This window comes from Leptonychotes weddellii, chromosome 1, assembly GCF_054177405.1.
Source record: "Leptonychotes weddellii isolate Sample4059 chromosome 1, ASM5417740v2, whole genome shotgun sequence".
NCBI lineage: Eukaryota > Metazoa > Chordata > Mammalia > Carnivora > Phocidae > Leptonychotes > Leptonychotes weddellii.
Window position 1 is genome coordinate 162,427,371 of NC_138369.1, and position 21,371 is coordinate 162,448,741.

At 36.9% G+C, this 21,371-nt stretch overlaps 1 protein-coding gene across 1 annotated transcript in view; it reads left to right on the forward strand.

Moving 5' to 3' along the window:
- GBE1 (1,4-alpha-glucan branching enzyme 1) overlaps nucleotides 1-21,371 on the forward strand; it is a 276,713-nt gene that overhangs the window by 230,961 nt on the left and 24,381 nt on the right. Inside the window, exons 13-14 of the mRNA XM_006726989.3 lie at nucleotides 10,442-10,626; nucleotides 12,218-12,348. Of these exons, the coding sequence (XP_006727052.1) occupies nucleotides 10,442-10,626; nucleotides 12,218-12,348 (316 nt within the window). The remainder of the gene's footprint in view (nucleotides 1-10,441; nucleotides 10,627-12,217; nucleotides 12,349-21,371) is intronic.

Genomic DNA, 21,371 nt, shown 5'->3' on the forward strand with positions numbered 1-21,371 from the left:
TTAGACTGGTGATGGGTATTAAAGAGGGCACGTACTGAATGGAACACTGGGTGTTATGCACAAACAATGAATCGTGGAACACTACATCAAAAACTAATGATGCAGTGTATGGTGATTAACATAATGTAATAAAATTTAAAAAAAAAATCTTAAAAAAAATAAAGGAGGAATGCGTAGGAGAGGGGCTCCACAGGACAACCCTGAGATCTGGAGACCAAAGCATTTGATTTCAAAATAGTCTTGAGGATATTAAGAGGAACGGGCATTGAAGTTTGTTTGTTTTTAATGTTCTCTTTAGGAACATACCATATACACATATATACATGCACACATGTATATATTTATACACCTATATATGTGCATTTTAAGTGTATATATAGATACACTTGATATCAATAATGAGTTACCTAAAATCCACAGCATGGAGACAGTGGTGGACTTCAATGGTGAATCTGCAGCAGCACTGCTGAGTTTGTTCTGTTTCCTCCTTTATGTCATCTTCTGGATCTGATTGTTATACTTTGTTTCTGTGCCTCAAAAGAGATGATGTTAGATCTTTAACAGTTGTAGAGGGAATAGTCCAACTTTAACAAATATTAAGGGAGTACCTGTTGTAGGTATAAGACAGCGGAGCATACTATGAAGAAAAAAAAAAAAATTAGGCTTGGTCCCAGCCCAGAGCCATACTGATCAGTATCAAAGGTGGGCCTGAGCGGCGCCTGGGTGGCTCAGTTGGTTAAGCAACTGCCTTCGGCTCAGGTCATGATCCCAGGGTCCTGGGATTGAGTCCCGCATCGGACTCCCTGCTCAGCAGGGAGTCTGCTTCTCCCTCTGATCCTCCCCCTCTCATGCTCTCTGTCTCCCATTCTCTCTCTCAGATAAATAAATAAAAAATCTTTAAAAAAAAAAAAGGTGGGCCTGAGGAATGGATAGCAAGTTTATTTTTCTAAAAAGGGATATCACAGTCCCTGATTTGGAAAAATATTTTACATTGTGCCCCACCCTCCGGAGAGTTGAATACCCACTAAAGGACTAGAGGAAAACCAAGGCATTTGATTTGAAAATAGATACTTCCTTTTTTTTTAAAATTTTTTATTGTTATGTTAATCACCATACATTACATCATTAGTTTTTGATGTAGTGTTCCATGATTCATTGTTTGCGTATGACACCCAGTGCTCCATTCAGTACGTGCCCTCTTTAATACCCATCACCAGGCTAACCCATCCCTGCACCCCTCTCCCCTCTAGAACCCTCAGTTTGTTTCTCAGAGTCCATCGTCTCTCATGGGTCGTCTCCCCCTCCGATTCCCCCCCTTCATTTTTCCCTTCCTACTATCTTCTTCTTTTTTTTTTTTAACATATAATATATTATTTGTTTCAGAGGTACAGGTCTGTGATTCAACAGTCTTACACAATTCATAGCGCTCACCATAGCACATACCCTCCCCAATGTCTATCACCCAGCCACCCCATCCCTCCCACCCCCCCACCAACTCCAGCAACCCTCAGTTTGTTTCCTGAGATTAAGAATTCCTCATACCAGTGAGATCATATGATACATGTCTTTCTCTGATTGACTTATTTCACTCAGCATAACACTCTCCAGTTCCATCCACGTCGTTGCAAATGGCAAGATCTCATTCCTTTTGATACTTCCTTTTAAGAGCTAGTCTTCAGTATAGTTAAAGAGGAGTAGGAACTAGAGTTTTTTTTTACATTCGTAAGAGGACTATACCTTATTCTCATATATATAACTCAGTATCAGCAAGCAGTTCCATAACATCCACAGCATGGAGGTTGTGATAGGCTTTAATTAATTCCTAGGTAAAATTAGTATGCATTACAGTTTAGAGAAGCAAAACACACAAAGCTGCTAATCAAAATGTTCAGCTAATAGAGCTGGGCTTTTTTCATTAGTTGTATTGTCTCGAATTCCATCACTCGAATACCAGCTGGCTTCTTGTCAATTTATAGCTTGGACCTTTACATCAAACAGCAAAAAATTAATTACAGGAAAAGCAATCCCAATAGGAATTTTGTGCCTAGAGGTTTTACACAATTAACCAGACATGAATGGTGCTGTTTACAGAGGAAATGGAAAGGAGAGAAGGAACTTAGTAGAATTTTCTAGAATCATTAATTAACTATAGCAGTGTTAGTTACTTGCTTCCCTGTTTTGGTTTTAAAGTTACTTATTAGCCTGTCTTCTCATTTCTGGAAGCACCCAGTTCTGTTATTATAGTGAATGCAGTGAATCATGGCATGAACTGTGAATTTTCTTACAAAATATCCCAGGTGACCGCTCAAAAAATTACTGTCTTCCCTTCATTTTGAATTAAGTAACATTCTATGTATTACATCAGTGGTCATAATCATAATTTAACAAGCAGATATATCATCCTTTGATGATTAGTGCCAGGTTACTTGTAAAGCATATTTTTGACTTGGAAGATTGTTCCCAAATGTCACAATCTTTGCCTCCATGTACTCAAGTTAGTTTAAATGCGACTTTTCTAAGCTTCTTATGCCCAAGGTTTGAAAAATGCTTCCCTCAATTTAGGCTTTCGCTTTTTTTTTTTTCTTTTCTTTTTTATATAGCTTAGAAACTCTTACCTGTGACCCATTCTTCTAGTTACTAATGTTCTAATACAGTGAGTGGTACTTATCCTTTTTAAGACTCAAACTCCCGGAGAATGTGAAGGAAACCTCTCTCCTCAGAAAAACACGCAGGTGAACATACATACGGTGTTTCAAATGAAATATCAGGAAATCACCAGCAATGCATGAGCTCCAAGTTACAAATGCCTGTTGCATTCTTTGAGGAATATATACATATATTATGTATGCATGTATATATAACATTTATATATAATTTAGAAATATACATACATGTATTTTTTTTATTTTGTTAAGTTAAAATACTCATTCATATTATATGTTTCTTATTCCAGCAAGTTATCTGTACTAAAACAAATCAGTTACCTTTTTTGCCATCACCTGAATAAATTTAGATTTCATATCCATCTTTATATAGCAGCCCTTAGTTATAAGCTTATTTGAGTGGTCATATTTCACTGCACTGTCTCAAGTGCTGCCACATTCCCTAAGTAATTTGTAGACCATCGCTGAGAAGAACATTCTTAACTTGTTTTAATGATAGTATTTTTCTTCATTAGGTTTGTGAGCTGTGAGCTAGTGTAAGATACTAACAGGCATTCTCCAGTTTTCTCTGTTCAGCCTGAGAATGGTTCACTATTATTCCAAGGTCACTTTGAAAGTCTTTCTGTGATTTGCTTCCATTTATTTTATGTTTGTGTTTACAGTTTTGAACCAAATATGAAATTTAATGTTGCGTTTGCTTACATTAAAGTTAATTTGCCCCTTGTCAGCTCATTTACAACAGAGATAACATTCAAAAGCCACCCTGTAGAATGTTTTGTCTGCAGTCACTAATGTAATTTTTTCTATCTATTTCTTTGTTGTATGCAACTTTCTATATCTTTCAGTTTAAATGAAGCCTCTCCAGGAAAAGATTTTCAGAAAATCTAAATTAGTCTCTAATAGAGATTAATAAATGATTCTCTAGGGTCTTCATCATACCTTGAAATTTTTAAATAGCTCTTTTTTCTAACTTAGAAATTCAACTTCATATTCCATAATATATAAATATGCTTATTGGAATGTTTTTTAAAGTAGTGACTTTATACTCATAAAGGATAAATGAGGTGAAAGTTAAAATACATAAAAAATCCTAAATTGGATTATGACACCAAACATTTGTCCTGCTTTCATCTTTGTCTTTTATTTTTCCAAGTACTGAATTTGATCTCATGTAATAACCTTTTTTATTAATTGTTACTAATTTTTAGATATGCTATTAAAAAGATAAATGTTTAAAATTGACAAGTCTTGGAGTACAATAAAATGAAATCTTAAATTTAAATGATGAAAAATGCTTTTAAAGTAGAATATTAAGCATATGCATTAAGGAATGTAATTTTGTGTGTGTTGAACATTATTTCCAGTAACAATTTGTTAAGTTGTGCCTATGTCTTCAAATGATTAATAATGTTCAAAACTTGGAAAATGTTTTCTCTTAGAATCATATCTGCTTTTTACCTTCTCAACAGCTATTTTGCATATTCAGTTTTCTTAGGGAAATATTAGACAAGTATACAAAGATGGATTTATAAGATTGCTCATGTTTTATAGTACTAAAATAATAGAAAAAGCCAAAATGACTAACATGAGGAAAATGATTAAATAAAATTGCATTGTATGCACATAAGGAAGTACCATCATGGGGAGATATATATACTTATTGACCTGGAAAATGCTTATATTAAAATTCAAAATAGCATATGATTCTATTTTTGTTCAAAACAAGTTGTAGATAAATAAGATAGATGGGTATCCATATATAGATATAGAGATATAGTTATAGATATAGATATAAATGAAAATAAATAAAATATTTACCAAAAGGAAAACAGTGATGTCTTAGTCTACTTTGGCCGCTATAACAAAATACCATGGATCCGGGAGCTAATAATAACAGAAATTTATTTCTCGTGCTTTCTGGATTTTGGAAGTCTGAATGCCAAGAAGGTTGAATGAAGTCCCTCTTCCTGTTCTCAGACTTCTAATTGTATCCTCGCATTGTGGAAGGGGCTAGGGAGCTCTGTGGAGTCTAATTTATTTATAAGAATGTTAATCCTATTCAGGCTGGCTCCACCCTCATGACCTAAGCATCTCCCAAAGACCCCACCTCCTAATACCATCACATTGAGGATTAGGATTGCAACATAGGAATTTGGGGGGGAAAGTAACATTCAGACCATAGCAAGTGGTTATTTTATAAGATTTTAGATTGTGTGTGTGTGTGTTTAAAGAAAATAATGTGTGAGTGTGTTACTTACATAATAAAATAAAAGAAAATATAATACTAAAATAATAGTAACTAATATTTATTGTCACATACTACGTGTCTTGTACTCTTCTAAATAATTTGTATATCTTAACCTCATTGTAATTGTGCTACTCTTAAATCCTTATTTATGCTATAGATTATAAGGATGTGAATTTCCATGCTAGACTGTTCGAAATAGATGATAATGTGATTTCACATTGTATCCATTTTCAAATGGAATTAGTGAACCCTTAAGGCTGTATCCAGTGTGTGTGTGTGTGTGTGTGTGTGTGTGTGTGTGTGTGTGTTTCTGGGGAGCAGGATCTTAGCTTTTAATCACATTATGAGATGGGTTCATACCATCCTCAGTAGTTTTGATCAAACTCACCATTCAATTCTATACTGATGAAAACTATACTTCCAAGGAGGAATACTAAGAGAGAAAATAAACCATACAGTGGAGAATTTATATTTTCACCTTCTTAGTCTACCTGAGACAGTTAGAAAAGATAGCAAGCAACAGAGGCTGTAACCTGAGTCACATTTTCAAGAAGGGTGGGGAGAAATGAGGAGATGGGAGAGGCGTCAGTAGTGTTCCAGCCAAAGGAGAACTCTGGTTTCAGGAGGTTCCTAAAATGTTAATTTTAAGTGGACTATAATCAACTGTATACTATATGCACTGTAAGTGTATATATATAGTATATGTGATAATATATATACTATTAGTATATATGCTATAAATAACCCTTGAGAGCTTGTTCAGAGGTTTTGCAAGATGAACATGTAGGAATAATGAAGGAAGAGACCAGAGAGGGGATTCCTAACATAGCAATATGATTTGCCCCATCCCTGTGGGTGTCTTGTAGCAAAATTATTTTCACATCCAATTCTGCCTTTTAAAGTCTAAAATAGTAGATAACTCAAAGGTCATTCACACTGGGCTTAGGGAAATTGGTTTGTATTATTAAATATATGAATAAATGCATCCGTGTACAATTTCAGTACTTTAAAGAAAGGAATAAGGTTGTACCATGAAAACTAAGTCAAGAGGAGCCAACTAACTAGTTGCCTGTTGAATTCATCCTGGTTACTTGTATGCCTGCTGCAGAGTAGGGCTGGTCAGTTCCCTCCCTCATCTATTGCCTCATCTATTGCCCTTTATGTAATTCTTTCCTGAACAACATCAATAATAAGTGGACGTGTGTATCGTAAAAGCTTGTGTACATTGAAAGCTGAGAGCTGCCAGGCCCTGTGCCCACTGCCTCATTTACCATATTTGAATCTTAAAAGAACTTTCATGAAACATATTATCCTATTTTACAGATGAGTAAACTGAGCACTGGAGAAATTAAATTGCCAAAATTCGCTCATAAGTGGCGCTCACTCAGATTAAAACCCAAGTCTCTCTGTGTCCATGGGCATCATGTTGCCTAACTGTTTTTTCCTTAGACATATAAAGAACTTTCAAATCTCAACTCTGTTTTCCTTCAGGGAGTGGCCTTTGACCCTCCTGCTTTCAGTACAGGGAGGTTGATGAAAATGTAGAAATCTGCCTGGGACTTCCCCCAAAGATAATGAATAAGGTAATGAATGTTCATCCGGAGGATGAACATTTTTAACAAGCTTCCTTGGAATCTATATGTTTTCTCTGGAACATTCCGTAGATTGAAAAGCACAGCTCTATCTACATTATTTCATTCCTCTACCAAATGGGTGGTAAGATAACAAGGCCTGGGTTTTTGGTTTTTTTGTATGTGTGTTTGTTTGTAGCATTTGTCACTGACCATCCTTTTTGAGACTCTTCTTAGCCTTTGATGTATTTTTTCTTGATGTCCCTCTTACTTTGCTAACCATTGTTCCTCAGTTTTTTCTAATTGATCTTCCGCCTGCAGTTCCTTAGGATGCTGTCCATGGGCCTTTGTCCTTTTGTGGATGTAACTACTGTCTTTTATTGAGGCCTTAACAAATTACTCTTGATTCTTGATTTAACTGAATTTAAGTACCTTATTTTTATCAATGTTACTGTATATCCATGAATGCCTGTGTATTCTTCAGGTCTTAAATTTAGCATGCCAAAAAACTCACTATCTCCCTCCCACATGCTTCCTCTGTCACCATTGTTCCCTAGTGTGGTTAATGCCAGCACTACTCAGTCCCCTGAGCTTGAAACTTCAAAATTGCTCTCAGAGTTCCCTTTTTGTTACAACCTACGTTCATCAGGCAGCATCCAATCTTGTTATTTTCCTCCTCAGAAATGTCATTTGTTTTTTGTTTGTTTGTTTTGATTTGTTTGAGTGTAGTTGACACACAATGTTACATTAGTTTCAGGTGTACAATATAGTGATTGACAGATTTATACATTATTCGGTGCTCACCACAAGCTTAGGTAGATCTATTACCATGCACCTCTATTACAATATCATTGACTTTGTTCCTTATGCTGTGCCTTTTATTCCTAGGATTTATTCATTCCATAACTGGAAGCCTGTATCTCCCACTCCCTTCACCTATTTTGCCCATCCTGCCCCAGCAACCATCAGTTTATTCTCTGTATTTCTAAGTCTAATTCTGCTTTTTGTGTTTATTCTTTTTTTTTTTTTTTATATTCCACACATGAGTGAAATCATAGGGTATTTGTCTTTCTCAGTTGGACTTGTTTCACTTAGCATAATACCGTCTAGGTCCATCCATGTTGTTGCAAATGGTACAACCTCATCCTTTTTATGGCTGCGTAATATTCCTATTTTTTATACACATACACGTGCACACACATACATACATACACCACATCTTACTTATCCATTCATCCATCAATGGACACTTAGGTTGCTTCCTTATCTTGGCTATTGTAAATAATGCTGCAATAAACATGAGGGTGCACATATCTTTTGGAATTAGTGTTTTTGTTTTCTTGAATAAATACCCAGTAGTGGAATTATTGGATCATATAATAATTCTACTTTTAATTTTTTGAGGAACCTTTATACTGTTTTTTACAGTGGCTGTACCAATTTACATTCCCACCAGGAGTATACAAGAAATGCCATTTGAGTCATTCTTTTCCTCATTCCCACCGCATCTTGTCATCTCTTACCTTACGCTTTGGATTCCATGTTAGCTTTCCTGCTATTTAACTATCCCCAATATCTAGTGTCTTTTTCACACTGTAGAGGTATTTTAATAATAAATGCATTTGAACTTCTCATTCCCCTACTTAGGAAATAGCCTTTAGTTTCCTACTGCCTGTGGTGTAAGCTCCTAGGCCTATCCTAATCTAATCTCATCTTGTCTGTCCCACCTCTCTCCTTACCACTAACCCTATTTCATGGCTAAACCAAACTCCTCACCACATCTCACCTTCTCAGTCCGATGCATCTGCACATGTCATTCCATTAGCTTGGAGTCTCTGTCCATGTACGAGAGGTTGGTCATTCTTTGCACTGTATTTCCATGGTATTTATTTCTGACAATATGATGGAGTGGTAAGAGTCAGGGTGCTGAAACCAGACTGTCTGGATTCATAGATCCCAGTACTTAATAAATGTCTGTGACTCAGCTTCCTTACCTATAAACTTGAGATAATAATAGTACCTCCTTTAGTGTTGCTGAAGATGGAAAGGATTAATTCATGTGCAGTGCATGTGCCTAGCGCATAATAAGCAGACATGAAGCATATGCTGCTGTCTCTACTGTGTAATCATGATGACAGTGATGTAGCTAGTCTCCCCCAGAAGAGGCTGAAGGAATTGCTCATTAATACTGTAGTCAACCCAGAGTTCATGGCCATACCACAATAAAAGTATTGTGCTTATAGAATGCCTGGATCCAGTTTGGAGGCTACTATACTTTAGCCAACTCATGTCAGTTCTAGTCTTTCTCAAGTTCTCCACTAGTTGAAATTTCACTAGTACTTAGACATATAAATTTCCCCAGGCTGGCAGTCCCTTCCTTAACAGTAAATAATGTGCTCCTCTACAATTCTGAAGGTGCATGAGTTTGCCAGTTGAATGGACGTTGGAGCAGGCTGTCCCATGGCTACACCATGGGACAGGCTCCAGACCTAAGCAGAACTCCAAAGCATGGCAGAGGGAAATTCCTTGTGTCACTTGAAGGCATCCTAAAGTAAATATAGGCCCATAGAGTCAGAAATCTGGTTTTCTCTCCTCTGTCACATCGCAGGTAAAATTGTAAAGAATATTGTGTAGACTGAAATACTAGAATTTAGCAAAATGTTTGCAGATGCTTTAATTCTTATGAAACTGCTGCAGACATATTTGTTTGGATGCTATTTTTACTTTGATGGCTATGGTTCCAAAAAGTTAAATGCAAATTCCAGTGTTTCTTAGCAGAGTTTACTGTTTAAAGCAACTCTACAATAAAACATTTTGAATTACATCCTAGTTTACTAGTTTCCTAGTTTTTATTAGAATATTAATGTATTAGTTTCTTGAATGTGGGACACTCTTGTATTGGCTGTAGTACTTCTGAGACAAGGAGATGTTCATGGCTTAGAAAATTGCATCATCAAAGTGCAAATGAAAGTAAACTTGGGAAAGCAGTATTTAATTTTTAAGGGGGAAAAAGAAGCTATAAAGTAGAAATCCACCTTGGGGAAAACAATAGGAGCCTATCTATTAGACAATCAATATCTAAATTTAATTTTGAGAATGAAAAATATTTATGTGTTACTATTTTATTTCATTTTTCCAGTGTATTGAGTTTCTGGTTCTCATCATTACAATGATAAATAATATTTAAATGGTTCCAAATCAAGTGTCCTAGCTAAACACAGATGCGTGCACATGCACGCAGACACATTTGAAATTAAGGATACACAGCTAATGGTAACATGTAGATCTGAGAAAGAAATAAGGAAAATGAAGAATAAGAGTGATGACTTGGGTTTCTATGGCACCTGAAGTTTAAAACGTACTTGCCTAATGTGTGGATGAGGTAGAAAGAACTCATTAAAATCTTTGCATTTTAATCAGAAGAACTAAATTTTAATGGTTGCTTTTATGCTTATTATCTGTGTAAAGTTTGGGCAAAAATGTCCAAAGCTTTGGATTTCTCATCTGTGAGATGGATATAATGAAGAGCCCCACTGAGGATCAAAACATAATGTGCATTCAAAGCCTTGAGAAATTGTAAAGCATTGTACAGATTACAGAAATGATGGAAATAGAAATTTTGGAAATTACTCAGAGATATTAGAGATAGTTTCAGAGATGACCTAAGTATGATAGAGATAAGTGTTCTCAGTTTGTGCATGAGGAAAAGGAGGTGTGTAACAAGGGCTGTATGGTTGAGCTGGAACCGGACCCTGGAATTCTGAGTCCAGATGTGTTCACTACTCTTTGTGCTTCACTGTGATGTTTTTGAACCAAGGCTGTATATCATTCATAGGACACAGCTGTGGTAAATTAGAACCTAATGGATTTTAAGGACTTTAACACATGTAATTATTGAGTCACCTTAGCAAGAAATGCTAATATTACTGGGTGAGGCTTATATTTGTTTTTTAACACAGGTAATGAATTTGGGCATCCTGAATGGTTAGACTTTCCAAGAAAAGGAAATAATGAGAGTTATCATTATGCCAGAAGGCAGTTTCATTTAACTGATGATGACCTCCTTCGCTATAAGTTCCTAAATAACTTTGACAGGGATATGAATAAATTGGAAGAAAGATGTGGTTGGCTTTCAGCTCCGCAGGTAAGCTCTTTATTCTAAATGTTGTGTTTTAGTCACCAGGGTTGCACATGCTTGGAATGGCAATCGATTTAAATCTATATGCGATCTTCTAAACACCACTTCATTCTTCAGCGTGTAGTGCCCTGGAACATACTTCAGGTTGTCAAAACATGTCACTGAAGTCTCTCCAATAGATAATGAAAATCTTAAACACACTGCCCTGCTTACTTTCCTGTTTAGTTTGTTGTTGGTTAAATTTAGTAATTTTTATTTCAATTGGTTAAAATAAATGACAGAAGCTCTGTGTGGAGTCCATTTTGGAAATTGCTGTGGAAACATCTTAATTGTTTTGACTGTTTTTCTTTATATAAATAATTTTGCTGTCATAAAGGGACTACTTTGACAACATGTAGATTTCTTTATTCCTTTCCCCCCCCCCCCCTTCCTTTACTGGTCTCTAACTTGTCATCTCAATAGATGCCATTATACCTGCATGCTGTTTTGTATTTTTCATGAGCCTGACTCTCCTCTGGAATTAAAGTCTCAGTTTTCAGTAAGTTTTAGAAAATGTAATTAACAGGTGCAAATTTTATACAGGCTTTTTTTCCCTTGCAAAAATTAGCATATAGTATGTTACTTATAATCCATTTTACTTTTTACTGGTGCTATTTGAAATTACTGTTGATGTGTTTTTACTTTGGTGTCTGTGATTTTTTTTTTTTAATGGTTGAACAAAGGTACTTATATATTCACCAAGATTGACTACCTGACACAAATGCCCTAATCACGTTTATTAGTAATGCAATTTCCAGAAGAGAGAGCAAAATGATGCTCCTTTTCAACAGGAACAATGTTGAATTCCAAAAGGCATGCTGTTTACTCTAGAGCCTTAGTTCACATTGCTAAATTACTAAGAGTGGTGCTGCTGATATTCATGGAAATAAGTCCTTTCAGAACCGGAGCTGCAAGAGGGTGGTGTTGAAAAAGCAAAGGCTTCTCACTGCCTACTATAAAACATGGTGTATAAATGGGAGACTTTATAGATATAATTTCTTTTCAGACCTTCTCTTTTATTAGGAAAAAAAGATATATTGCAAAGAACATTAGGTTGCCATTGAATCTGACAAAGGTGTGCAATAATGTAAAGTTTTTAAGATACTACAATTTCAGAAATTCCAATACAATAACAATGTTACCTTTTATTTTAAAACGTAATTTTATGTACCTTACCTCATTAATCTGGGAACTAAAAGTCTTAAAGAAAATTCACTTGTAAACATCCAGAATACACACACACACGCACACACTTTATATGTAACATAGGTACTGTATTCTTAAAACCTAAGCCACAGTGCTAATCCTCTGTGCTTTATTTGAAGTTGTCAATGACTAGTGAGATTTTTATACTCTTTAAGCAGTTTTTGAGATTTTGGTTAGTGTAGAGTTTGATATGGCAAAATTGCAACATGTTAAAAAAATATAATACATTTTCATTTGTTGGCTTAATGACTAAGAAATCTATTAATAAAGACAAAAACAACTTTTTAATAAGTAATTTGCTTATAGCAGCATCCATAATGTAATAATGTAATATATGTGTTAATTCTTGCAGGCCTATGTGAGTGAAAAGCATGAAGCCAATAAGATCATTGCTTTTGAGAGAGCAGGTCTTCTTTTTATTTTCAACTTTCATCCAAGCAAGAGCTACACTGATTACCGAGTTGGAACAACGCTGCCAGGAAAATATCCTTTTTGTTGCTGGTGAATGTTAACTGTCTGCATTCAATTGTTTATTACATCATAGAGAATAAGAAAGACCAATGCAGATCTTGGTGACAGTAGCTCTCAGTTACTCTTTTGAAAAATGAGGGACTTAAAATAGTTGGTAAATCTTTGCTCTGCTTGGTTATACTGAATCAATCCTCAGCTTCATTCTGGTTCTAAAATGATTCTGAACATTTTTTTAAACGATATTTTGATCCAATATGCAATTCAGGAGACAATTACAGTTTTTCTTTATGAAAATATTTTGTAAGTTTCCTTTAAGAATTGTCTCTTTTCCCTTTCTCCACTGAGAAAACAGACAAGAGCTATAAAGATAGCTTCCTTCCCTTTTCTCTTTCCTGTCTCCTCAAATGCAGGACATAGCTCACTTTTGAAGGCCTAAACTAGTACGGAATCAGGGCATTGGGAGTGTGAGCAAAGGAAATGAGAGGGAGAGTGTTTTTGATATTCTATATATTCATTTACTCACTCATTTACTTGTTTCACAGATATTTGCTGAACACCTACCCATTGAACACCAGTGTACCAGCCCTGTGCGAGGTGCTGGAGAGACAGGAATTCTCCTGGCAGATGTAGTCACTGCCCTCGTGGAGCTTTTAAACTAGTGAAGAAGAAAAACATTAGTAATTGTAAGTTTGATCATTGTTGCAAAAGGAAAAGTGCAGTGTATTTTAAGAAGATTATGACTTACTAGGTCCATGAAAAAAAAAATGACAGATTCAGGACCTAGCAACAACCCAACACAAATTTTTAAGCAGACCATAGAAATAATGTTCTTCTCCCCTGAAGCCCTCACAATGATCAATGTCTGCCACTTCAACAAGGTGGCTGATGCCAACATGAAGGCTGATGTGTCAGGATCTCTAGCTATAGTAAAAGAAACCTCCTGTTCTACTGGCTCAAATGGTAAGGGAGATGTATTTTGCCACACCATCTGAAGTCCTAAGGTAGGGTGAACCCAGCACCATGACAATATCCTCAAGCTCCCTGGTTCATTCTGTCTTTCTGCTTTCAACTCTTAGGGTGCCACCAACACCCAAAGGATAGCACCTGCTATAGCTGCAAGACAACGGCCATGGTTCCAGATGTAACCTTCTTACACAACAAAAGGCAGATAGACCTCTTTTCTCTTTTTAAGAGTGAGGTCACTTAAACACATTTTCTTTCATCTTCTGTTGACCAGAATTCAGTCGCACATCCCCAAAGAAATGTCTAGGAAGGAGAAGCGTATTGCCATGATGGGCTGAATCAGGGGAATTACCCTGGAGTTTCCAGGAAGTGGGAAGTGGACTCAGGAAGTGGACTTCTGGGGGAAGTGGTTACCCAGACAGACCGTTTCTCCACCAGTGAAGAAGAAAGGGCCAGTGCTGTCTAGTTAAGTAGCCTGCGGCACCTGCCGCTCCCCTGCGCTATCAGTGAGTGTGGTGAGAGATGGTTCCCTACCCTTTGCCTGCCCAGGAGAGCACAGTTCCACATGCCATCAGAGCATTTAGGAGACATGGCTGTCACTGTGACTAACAGCCCCAGGGTGCCCCAGTTGACACAGAGAATGCTCCGTCAGTGTGATGGGATTGCCTGCACCAAAGATGCACTTGTTCCAGGAAGCAAATGTACTCACCATTTTTATAAAGAAATGCAAATAAATGCTAGACATGTACCATCTCATACGTGACCCCTCTCGGCTCCAAACTGCTGAAGTAATGCCCCTAGACTCATTCCCCGTATACCTGAAAATGTCATATAGTCAATATGCAATCAAAATATAATTTTTTTTAAAGATTTTATTTATTATTTATTTGAGAGAGAGAATGAGAGAGAGAGAGAGAGCACATGAGAGGGGGGAGGGTCAGAGGGAGAAGCAGACTCCCTGCTGAGCAGGAAGCCCGATGTGGGACTCGATCCCGGGACTCCAGGATCATGACCTGAGCCGAAGGCAGTCGCTCAACCAACTGAGCCACCCAGCCGCCCCAAAATATAATTTTTTTATAATCAAACCAAAATACATTTACAGTGCACTTGGGAGCTACTTCAGTCTTTGTTAAGCACTATCCTTGACCCTAAGTCAGTAGGAGAGAAGAGATGTATAAAACCAAACTAGGATGTAAGTCATAATGCAGTAAATGGGAAGGGGGCAGGAATGTTCCACGGGAGAACAGGAGATAAGTAAAAGAAAAAAAATAAAGTGAGAGAAAGAGAGAGAGAAATTGATTGATGGAGTGATTGATTTAAGGAAAAGACCTTTAAGCCTGGACCTTGAGAAATGGATAAAATTGTCGTAGAAAAAATTGAGGAGGGCCATCTTAGCTGTTGGAGAACATAGAACATTCTTAGATAATGAACAGCACAATGTATTAATTGGAGAATGATGACCCTAAAAAGGAATAAAAGATAAAGCTGAAAAGATAGATTGAGATCACATAATAGAAAATTTCAATGCTATATTAATTAGTTTAGACTTTTTTCCATAGTTCTATATTGAATCACTGAAGGTTTCTGAGTTAGGGAGCTACCTGATAAGAATGTATGCTTTAGGAAAAGTTTCACGGACCCAGTGTGTAGGAGAGCTTTCTTGAGGAAAGAGATGGGAAGTACAGATATTAAGTATGAGAAATTATAGTACATGTAAAAGATAATTAAGGCATGAGCTAAAGGAATGACAATAGGATAGAAAGAGGTATATGAGCATTTTCTTAGAGTGAAAGAACTCAGCAATTGTTTGGACTTGGGATGGAGAAGAGAAAATACAAGGTTTCACTTTAAACAAGGGGTAGAATGGTAGTGGTGTTATTACTTAGGATACCAAAGCAAGAAAGCAAGGAGGAGTAACCAGTTAGGCGAATAGAAAATATAAGTTTAGGGGCGCCGGCTGGCTCACTTGGTAGAGCATGTGACTCTTTTTTTTTTTTTAAAGATTTTATTTATTTATTTGACAGAGACACAGCGAGAGAGGGAACACAAGCAGGGGGAGTGGTAGAGGGAGAAGCAGGCTTCCCGCCGAGCAGGGAGCCCGACGTGGGACTCCATCCCAGGACCCTGGGATCATGACTGAGCCGAAGGCAGACGCTTAACGACTGAGCCACCCAGGCGCCCAGCATGTGACTCTTGATCTCAGGTTGTGAGTTCAAGCCCCATGTTGGGTGTAGAACTTACTTAAAAAAAAAGTGTATATATATATATATATATATACACACACACACACACACACACACATATATAAAGGAAAAATGTTTAATTTAGGATTTTGATAAATGTAAACACATAGAATATCAATGGTGATGTTTAGAAGAAAAATCTTGACTCAAGCTACATTGATCTCCTGTGTAACTATGTAATCTATTTAATTTTAACAAATATTATTAAGTGAAAACATAAATAATAGCATATTTTCTGAAGTAGAATCTACCCAAAAGTTAATTTTATTTAATGATACAATATTACACTGTGCATGAAAGTCTATATTTTGTGTTTTGTTTTGTTTTTCTGAAGTGATCTCTACACTAAACACGGGGCTTGAACCCATGACCCTGAGATCAAGAGTCAGATGCTCTACCAACTGAGCCAGCCAGGCACCTTTCTAGTTTGGTTTTGATAAAACCTTGACACAAATGGAGTCTTCTGAAATTTGGTGATTTATCTAGATGTCTATAGGCATCCGTTATACAGAAATTCTCTATATTAAACACTAAATGTTTTACGTTAGTGACCCCTTTCAGAAACTGTACTCATTAAAAGCTCTAATTATGTAGACACCTGGGAAAATTGGGCCATATCTTCATATAAGTAAAACTTGAACCCTTGATCATCTATTGCATCTCTAGGAAAACCTTGAAGAAAATATTCTTGGTTCTTTTCTTAGAGGGATTTTGTTTTCTACAGATTTGTGCCCACTTAGACCTTATTTACTCTTGCCACCTTTCTCATTCTTGAATTTCTGTCAACAAGCTGTAACTAATTCCCATACGTTACCGCTTCCTCTGAGGACATTTACATTTTAATAACGGTCTCTTTGAAAACTCAAGAAATATGCAAGACCTCATGGACTGGTTATCTCATGTAATAATTGTTTTATAACAAAGATTTTTTTTTTTTGAGGGGAGGGGAGCAGGAGAGAATCTCCAACATACCTTAAACCACACCTAATTAGCTTTAAGTTCATAACACCAGCTTTAACTCTTATATTGATCTTAAAACCTTCTGGTTTTATACTATACTCCAGTGACCCAGTTCATTGCAGAAATAACATTTGTAAGTTCGTCCACACATCACAGCTAACCATCAATAGAGCACATTCCAGTCCTAGGAATCTCACTATTTCACAAGGTAAGCAATTCTAGGGTTTTGGTTTTTTTTTAAATATTGCCTTAAACGTATGAAAATAAATGCATTAATTCTGTACTCTGGCTCCAGCGCCTGTTCTACAAGCCGCCACTCAGGTCAGAAGGGCATTTAACATGCTCCTCACAGTTCTTACCGCTCCCTAGTCTTCCCTCTTCCAGACCAGATGCCTCTGTTTTCTTCAGTAGATTCTCATGATACTTTCCAGACCTCTTACCATCGCATCTCCCTCATCAAAATACACTCGGCACGGTGCCCATCCCTCTTACATCATGTCTCCAGAATTAACAGCATAATATTTCAGATAGAGTCTGGCAAGTATGACTTAGAGTACCCCATTACCTCCCTTTATCTTGATACTACTCTCTTATTAATATAGTCAAAGGGAAACTAGCTTTCCTGGCAGCCATCACATTTTTTACTCATATTTGCAACCAAATAAAAATCTCTAGTTTTTCTTGATGTGTACTAACTAGTATGATATCATAGCTCCCTTATTCTTTTTTATGATTTTATTTATTTGTGAGAGAGAGAGAGCAAGCACAAGCAGGGGGAGTGGCAGGCAGAGGGAGAAGCAGGCTTCCCACTGAGCAGGGAGCCCGACGCAGGGCTTGATCCCAGGACCCTGGGACCATGACCTGAGCTGAAGGCAGACGCTTAACCGACCGAACCACCCAGGCACCCTATTCAGCTAATAACTTTAACCTAAAATCCCAAATTTAACATTGAACATGAAAATATATATATATTGGTTTTTTGCCTCTAACCTGTTAATGGGGGAGACAACAGTTCTCTGTCATTATGATGATTGTACTATCTTCCATAAGCAGCAGATACATCTATGCTTTCTTTCAGCTCTTATTGTTCCAAGCTTAGCTTTAAGAGTTCTTTTTATTATCCTTAGCATTTTACAAGTCTCATTTCTTTTTGGTCTTTCATCTTTCTGACTTTATTCTTATACCTTTACATGACATTGTAGCTCAGCATTATAGAATCATTTCAGATAGGGAAAGTACAAAAAATTAGGATTTCTATGCTCTATTTTCTGACTTTGCCAAAGTGTTCTGTGCCATTGGTATTTCCAACTACTGAGCCAGTGATTTGAATACAGATTTTCACTGTGAAGAATCCACAGTGGCAAGATTGGTTATATTAATCAAGTCAAGAAATTCATCAAATTTTTAATTCCATGGAAAGCAGGATTTGGTGCCAGAACAAATTGAAAGTTTCTAAAGAAGTCATTTGAACTTCTTCTGTCACTATGAAATATAAACCTGAGAACAGGTAACATGTCTGAATTCTTGAGCAGTTCCATTTTTTGAACCCATATATCCAGTATATCAAATAGCAAGACATCAACTTTCACTCAAATCTGTGGAGGATAGGTGATGACTGTCTTCCCAAGAAACTGTTGTAAGGTGAACTATTTTGGGGATAATGCCAGGCAAAGCAGAAGAAACACTTAAAGGATGCCTTTAATTATCACTTCAAAATGAGATGATACATTTTGGAAAGCTAAAAGAGAAATCAGATTTGTATCACTAAGGTTTTGGAATGTGGTCTTAAAGGTGACAGTTAAAAGACATAGTATTGTTTCTGCAACAAGAATCTATAGCCATATTCTAGAAAATTAAAAACACACACACACACACAAAAACCCTTTGCTTATATACTATCTCACATTGGTCTTTTTAGCTGCTGATCTTCAATGTAATAACCACCAACATTCTTTAATTAGTAAATAGCAACGTATGTGATGCAGAACTCAGATCTAAACATATAGACAAGTAGGCTGGTCATACATTTCATACCTAGGAAGATAAAACACACTCTCTTAATGTGTTATATTTGCCTGTGATTTCACATTGTTTAGCTGTAGAGAAAGAAAGAAAAAAAAACCATAATGCCCTTTATATTCTCAGAATCATCGCTGTCTTTCTTGCATTACATCTCCTCACTTAGAACGATACCAAATCAGCATTGACTCAAAAGGAAAACTGCTAAGCCCCCAAGGACAAACCGTTCCTTCTAATCCATTTTGAAGAACATAAGTGATGATACCACATTTTGAGCAGTGCCAAGGGAAGTGGGTATTAGGGGACCTCTTTTTGAGGCCCTTCTGTGTGCTGGCCATTTTTAGTAAGTATCTAGTTTCCTATTCCCAGGGGCCCTGTAAGATAGGTTGTGTTGGCCTCATGGGACAGGTCAGTAAACCAAGGCCTTTAAGTCACTACCTAACTCCCCTCCAGCACCTAGCTGCAGAGGTTGAGCAGGGTACTGCAAAGCTCGTGTTCTCCCTACTGCGTCAGGGCACCCCTTCTCCTCGTGGCTGCCTGTGTGTGGTTGGTGGTAGCAACAGTGGTATTGCCCATGATGACTCATTTCCGTTACGCTCAAAATAACTTCTGCATAGTTTTGGGGGCAATGGGTAGCCTGAGAAAATGAACGGTACATCCTGTATATCAGATACACAAATTCATGGCACAGGAGAGCTTCTCTCTCTTCAGCTAACTGCCTTCACGCCTCATTCGTAAGGCGTGTGTCTTAGTATGTGCAGATTCATACTGTTCTGAGAGCGTAAACAACGCCAAAACCCAATGTTTTTTCAGTTGTCACCATGCTGAGATGGGGGTGGAAATAAAAGTCTAATAGCAGCCCCCTTTCCAAATGGCGTTTCAAACTGTTACAATACTGAAATGTTAAGAGGAGAGTGATCATCAAGGATGGCTTGTGAAAACTATGTGAATCCCAGCCGAAAATATTTAAAGCTAAGGGAACAGATGAGTAAATAGTTGAATTTGACCTGAGATCTTTGAAATGTTTTCATTAAACTGCCTCAAGATATACTTTTTAAAATGTAAATTCAGACTCTGACATTTGCAACCTGTACACAGAGTTTCTAATGAGCAAATAAGGTCACTGGGATGATTCACTGGAGTGTGATTGCTGAAGGCAGAGATGTTGCTGTGAGTTGCTTAGTCTACAGAAGCCTTTGAAGCACGGTTATGTAACACTCTGTGTTTATTAGAATCTATGCTTTATGCAACAAATAAAAGCAAAGGGCTTAATTTAGGATTAGCTAAATGCCACATTCCATCAAGAATTTATATATAAAGGTTAATTTCTGAACCAAGAAAAATAGAGCATCTCAACTTTCTAGTTTTCCAGGTTATATATGTTTTGGCTTAAAAAAAAAAAACACCTTAAAAAAATACAAGGTTTTCTCATAAAAGATCTACAACAATCACTTTGAACAGATGCAAGCACTTTTTTTTCCTTTGTGTGTGTGTGTGTATGTGTGAGTGTGTTATGTGTGCTTTTGCTCTATGCTACAATTTAATGGTGCTATTCTTTATGTGAGCAGAGATGATCCTACTAATAATTTCATATTTAGTATAGGTCCTACTTTTGTTTTTATAGCTTCAAAATGGATGTGCATTCATTGCCAGGTTAGCCCTCTTTAATTTCAAGATGACAGTAATACTTTTAAACATTATCTAGAGGTCTTTTTGATCATTTTTTATTGTTAAATATTGTCCAAAAATCCCTGTGATTTAATGATAATGACGAATGCATCTACCCACCCCCACTGGCAATAAAAAGCCTATGATTTAGCATCATTTTTCTACCCAGGAATTTAAGATGAATCACAAAGTAAGAAAAATATTTTGCATGATTAAAATATTGCAACTGCTATAACAGTTTTAGATTGGCTTAATATATATTCATAAGACTATAGGCAGTAATGAATAATGAGCAGGCCCTTAAAACACAAATGGTTTTAGGTGGGTTTTTTTTTTCCTCTCTTTTTTTTTTTTTCCTTAAATATCTGAGTACTGTTTCAGGGTTCGTGCTCTGAGATATTCAACAGCATTTCTGGGTTTTTTTTTTTTTGCTTCATAGCTCCGTTGTGTGGTAATGGTCTCCTTGGTTCCAGAAGTTCATCTAACAATAGCTCAGTCAAGATTTCTATCCCCTATTTCTTGTCCTTCAATGGGAAAAAAGAAATCAGAAATATTATTGTAACCGTTAAAAACAATACACACATACGTAACAATTGTATCGCTAATGAGGAGAAAAACATTTGTGCCAAGGTTGATTATTTTTACCAATTTGTAAAAAGAGGTACTAGTATGTGGAAATTCTGAGGTATGTGGTACTACAATGTGGAAACTGAGGTACGTGTAAGACTAAGAGTCTTATCCACACATCAACAATTATATCTTTAGTTAAAATGTGTTAGGTATTCACACATAAAGCTAAATTTCTGTTGGATGGACGATGATGAATAAAAGGATGGGCAGTCAGAAGTGGATGGATGGATGGATGGATGGTTGAGTGTTGGATAGATGAAAGGATGAACAGACTGATGGATGATGTGGATAGATGGAGGTTACAGCTACCTAATGGCAAAAGAACCCCTGGGGTTGTTTAAAATTAAATAAAGTACAGGGCGCCTGGGTGGCTCAGTTGGTTAAGCGACTGCCTTCGGCTCAGGTCATGATCCTGGAGTCCCGGGATCGAGTCCCGCATCGGGCTCCCTGCTCGGCAGGGAGTCTGCTTCTCCCTCTGACCCTCCTCCCTCTCATGCTCTCTGTCTCTCATTCTCTCTGTCTCAAATAAATAAATAAAATCTTTAAAAAAAA